General features: G+C 45.0%; 1 protein-coding gene across 1 annotated transcript in view; it reads right to left on the reverse strand.

Moving 5' to 3' along the window:
- Positions 1-5,000, reverse strand: part of LOC143029760 (uncharacterized) — a 48,154-nt gene that overhangs the window by 14,149 nt on the left and 29,005 nt on the right. The window contains exon 2 of the mRNA XM_076192665.1: positions 1-1,338. This exon is cut by the window's left edge and continues 382 nt beyond it. Within this exon, the coding sequence (XP_076048780.1) occupies positions 1-1,293 (1,293 nt within the window). The 5' untranslated portion in view covers positions 1,294-1,338. The remainder of the gene's footprint in view (positions 1,339-5,000) is intronic.

Consider the following 5,000-nt stretch of genomic DNA (forward strand, 5'->3'; position numbering starts at 1 on the left):
CCATAGCGGCTCCGTGTATGAAGTGGTTAGTATCTGGTCCTTCTTGATGTCCTCGACGGCACGGAGGACGAAGGTGCCGTCGTGGGTAAACCACTGCTGGCAGTTGGCTCGGCAGGAGTGGTTGATCAGCGCTGCCAGTGGGTACAGGGCACGACCGGTTCCTCCGTGGCCAACCTCGACCTCGAAAGCGTTCGTGTCCCAGATGCCGCACACGCGATGGACCATCTCGGGGTCCTCCTCTATTTTCAGGGTCTCCGTCAGGATATCCACGATACATCGCTTGTTGGACCACCACCGCTTTGTGGTACGGCTGTCGTCGAGATGGTCCTGAAGACTTAACAAGATGGACCGCAACTTTGAGCTCCTGGCCATTGTCAATAAGGTTCTCAGGGCTGCCACCAGTGCGTACCGTCGCATGACTTCGAGCTTCACGCTGTTACTCGAGGCCTTCCGGGCGCGTTCGGCTAAGGCCAAGGCTTCTTTCTGGTCCTCAGCGGACAAACAAGCAATGCGTTTGGCCAAAAGCTCGTCCTCCGTCCTCTGGGCTTCTTCAGGAGGCTTCGAGAGACCAAGTCCTCCAAGAATGCGGCATTCCTCATCGTGTTCCTTCTTCATGCAGTCGGGACCGCATAAGAAGAACCCACAGCCCGGGCACATGAAGTCGCCCGCATTGATGGTCAGGCACGTCATACAGCAAGGAGCACACTTAGCTTTCGGCGCCAGCACGATGGGTGGTTCCACCAGGACCACTTTGCCAGCCTGGATGTTCCCGGCGGCCACCAAGTGTCGCCCGTAGACAGGGTGTACTGCCGTCCTGAAGATCTCTCTGAAGTTGCGGACTTCATCGGGTCTTCTGGTCTCTTTATCCATCTCCTCAAGGTCGTCCAGGTATCCATTCATCTCTTGGAAGTCTTCCTCATGTCTGTTTATTCCTTCGTGGTCGTCTTTGCACCTCTGACTTCCTTGGTGGTCTTCTATGGCTCCGTTCATTTCGTGGTTGACTTCGCCCGATCTCCCGCCGAATCCATTCGTGACTGAGTCGTGATCTCTGTTGTACTCCACGTGTCCGTTGACGTGATTCCCTAAGCCGGACTCCTTCCTTTCCTCCGTCGTGGCGTGTCTACATTTCCCTTTCGGTGGCTCCTCTACCCGGACTCCCAACACCGTCGATGCCACGTCGTGATTCTCGAGCTGACAAGATCGAATGCGGTCCCTCCAGCTCGGATTACCTCTTTCGATGTCCGTGATGTAGTCTTCCAGGACCCTGAGCGTTGTGTTTTCCTCAAATTCCATCTTACAAGTGTAGTCCCAGGTGGAAAGAGTCACTCCTTAAAGATCCTAAAAAAAAAAAAAAAAAAAAAAGGGCTAACTTCATTTCAAAAGAAACTTGATTTTCAGAACACTGTATATAAACCGTATTCTAGATGCTACTAAAGAGGAGAATCACTTCTGAGGGACTCCGTGAAGAGAAGGAAATGCTTAATTCATCTAATGAAGAATTTTATGTTGACAGCATTGTACACATGTATCCTCCCTCATCTGGCTGAATAAAGTCGCCTGGTGCCTAACCGGAATAAACTTGTGAAGGTTATATCGGGGTGGAAAGTGGGGGAAGTCACGCCGGCGTACTCCGCCGAGCTCCCCAAGGAGGGGGGGGGGGATCTAAACCTATGATCGTACATTTTTGGGTTAAAAGCATGAAACTTGGCACACTTATAGGGTTACCATAGGTAAACCTTTTTGGATGGTAAGCTGTCAGAGTTCCCCGGGGGCCACAGCAGGAGCTAACATCTTACCATGTGGCGAACGTCAAAAAATTAATTAAATGGTCTTAGATATCTCATTTTTTTAAATTAGGAATATAAAACTTAGTAGTTTTCTAAAGTATTTGATAAGAACTATCTCTTGATAATAAAAGATTGAATCAGAGCTCCCTAGTGACTAAGTCTGCAATTTTTTTTTTTTTTTTAACCTCTAAATAGAATTGTGAAAGGATCTGGGCTTTTTTTGTGCATTTTGTCAATATAGAAGCTAAAATTTCCCACTACAATGGATAAAGTATTTTATATACAGGTGTTCTTGAAGAAATATTTATCTAAATATACACAATAAACACAGCAGTTAGCATTGAACATTCGTTCCAACAAGTAAACAGACTGAATGACAGCGATCACCTTTACAAACAACAAAACAAATTGTTTTGTCGTTTGTCACATCAATTTGAATTTCATAACCACTCACCATAAAACCAGAATGAACACTGTTGATTTATCAAGTGGTACATTTAAGTAACAAAGAGCTTCAGATTAAGGTGCCTAATTTTGGAAAGAATCCCATTTGCAGTTCCACAGCGTAGCGCATTTGAGCTGTACTTTGCTTCATTTACACAAACCTCTGTAATATTTCTTGTATTTGCAGCATATCAGTTCATAGAACATATCATGTGCTTGTTGAAGGGCAGTCCACTTTGTTGTCCACCTGGAACATGCTGCATCCCATTCCCATCCAAAGAGCAATGGGCTTGGCAAGGCTGGGTCTTTCTCCAGGTATTGACCCAACACATGTCCTCCTTGGAATGCTGCTCTCTGAGTATGTTGCAGCGTCTGTAGGAGAAATGCTTTCAAAAGACTTTGATTTCCTGGAAAACATCTGCTGCCTTGCTTCGTTGATGTTGGAGAGCTCAATGGTGCGGTCATATCATAACACCACGAATTTCTCAATGAGAGCCAGTGAGCTCTCCGTCAACTGGCATGGTGGATTTGACAGTGACAAGAAAGCTTCTGTGACCTCAGGGAAAACATGCCATTTCTCCCATGCACTCTTTTTGCCTCTCCCGGCCGGCAAAGGAAGATGTTACATCACAGCCTGTGAAAGCATGGAAGAATGGCAGAACCTGGGCCTTGGATGATGGCAGAGCAGCAGTGATTTCATGAATGGCTATGTACCTTTGAGACTTTCCAATCCCAAGTGATATCCATAGTTCAGAGGTCTTAAACTGGTGTAAAATTGTCACAGCAAGTACAATAATATCAGCATCTGCTGTTCTGATGAAGATGCGTTGGTGGCCTTCGTTGGCAGCATCCATGACATGCAGCATGGAACGTGTGTCTGCTTCCTCCTGGATGCAGGGTTCCAAGAACAATGTGTCCGTCACTGTTGCGTTGCAGGCCACTTGCTCGTTCAGAGTACAGAGAACTTGTTTGTTGTCCTCCTTAATGCCTGCAGTATGTTCAGCGAGAAGAGAAAACAGTAAAGAGAGGTTGGAACTTGACCAGGATTCATAACCTGAGTACCTGTCCTTACAACATCCATGGCATGCTGCTTAATCATCGCAGGTGTGTATCATTTCTGTAAAAAGTGGCATCAAGGATACTGTGTCAGGATACAGACGTGACGTCTGCAGACTGGCATGGAAAGCTGTCCACGAGATGGCATCTGACTCACTCAGGTCTGGTTTGTCCAGGACCTTTATCACATTCCCCAACCAAGGACGTTATTTCACAGTTATACTAGTATTTGATGGCAGTATTGCGGGGTATGCAGGTTCATGTACCAATTGGAGTACACGATCCTTCTTTGACCTTTGACAGAACAACTGGTTGAACATTTGTGAAGCTGGATATTTGTTTCTCATTGGTCACCAACCCAGTAAAGATGGGATTATCTCTCTTAGTACCTAGTTTGCCTTCTTGGGGATGATGTGCTAGGGAAATGCTGATACCATGGAAAGAATCCATTGAAGTGGTAAAAATGGTGTTGTGGTCGATGTTGTCAACAGCACCTGTTGTGAACACGCCACTGGACAGATGTGAAGGACACGCAACCCCTTGTTCTTTGTACATATGGCAAAGGCTGTTTGCTACATCTGCAGAGTGGAATTCTTATCATTCTCCTAAATAATCAATTAATCCGTCATTCAAAATGGTATTCAATAAGCAGATGATCTCAAACTGAGAGACTGGCGAGCTTTGGCCCAAACTTATGATATAGATTTCCCTCCTTCTCTTAACAAAACAGAATTTAGAAGCATTGTCATAAATCGCCTCATTGATTTGGAAGTCTTAGATGTTGACACCTATCAATTACCTCCTGGAACTAGTGAGACCACAGAACGTAGTGTAGAATCAGACATAGAAGTAGGAACAGCAGAGACCAAACACTAAACACTCTCCCAGATCCTAGTAATATCCGCCCTACCCCTGACTACACGAATAGATCAATAGTTTCCCTAGAACTAGAAAGACTTAAGATAGAAAGAGAGAGAATTGAATATGAACGAGAAGAGCGTAAACGTCAGCGTGAACATGAACGTGAGATGAAAGAACGTGAACAGAGACACGAGATAGAATTAGCTCAATATAAGAGAGAGACAAAGACTTCCATCCAACTACATAACAACATAGCCTCTATGACGAGTTAGAACCAGAGTATTTCTTTGGACAGTTCGAAAGACTCGCAGTACACCTCAAGTGGCCCGACAAAACCAGTATTCTTAATGCCTATCAAGTTATCCCAGAATCCTATAAGCAACAATTTAGAAACTTGTTAAAAACTTCAACGTCAACTTCAAACTATGTAGAATTTGCTGCCGAAAAGCTACGGTCTTCAAATGGCTCTCCTCACGTAAAATTAACACGTATGATCAATTGGTAAACTTGATGGTCATTGAGGAGTTCAAACGTAGAATTCCATTCCAAGTAATGATGTATATCAATGACAAGGATGTACTAGACTTAAATGAGGCTGCCCTGTTGGCCGATCAATTTACAGTGGTGCAAAGATTGGGATCATAACGCTAGCGTCCATGTGTAAAGTCATCAGCAGATTCCTTCGCGTCTCAGGATGATAAGCAGTTTAAGGATAAGTCCTCTTATACCCCTCCTTCCTCCGATACCTGTAACTACTGTAAGAAACCTGGTCACCATATTTCTCAATGTCAGGCTCCAGGCTGTAGAACCTCCTCATTCATTAACCAGCAAAAAGAATTATATAAACGTCGA

The sequence above is a fragment of the Oratosquilla oratoria genome, chromosome 11 (assembly GCF_046742065.1).
Source record: "Oratosquilla oratoria isolate Oo_2021 chromosome 11, ASM4674206v1, whole genome shotgun sequence".
NCBI lineage: Eukaryota > Metazoa > Arthropoda > Malacostraca > Stomatopoda > Squillidae > Oratosquilla > Oratosquilla oratoria.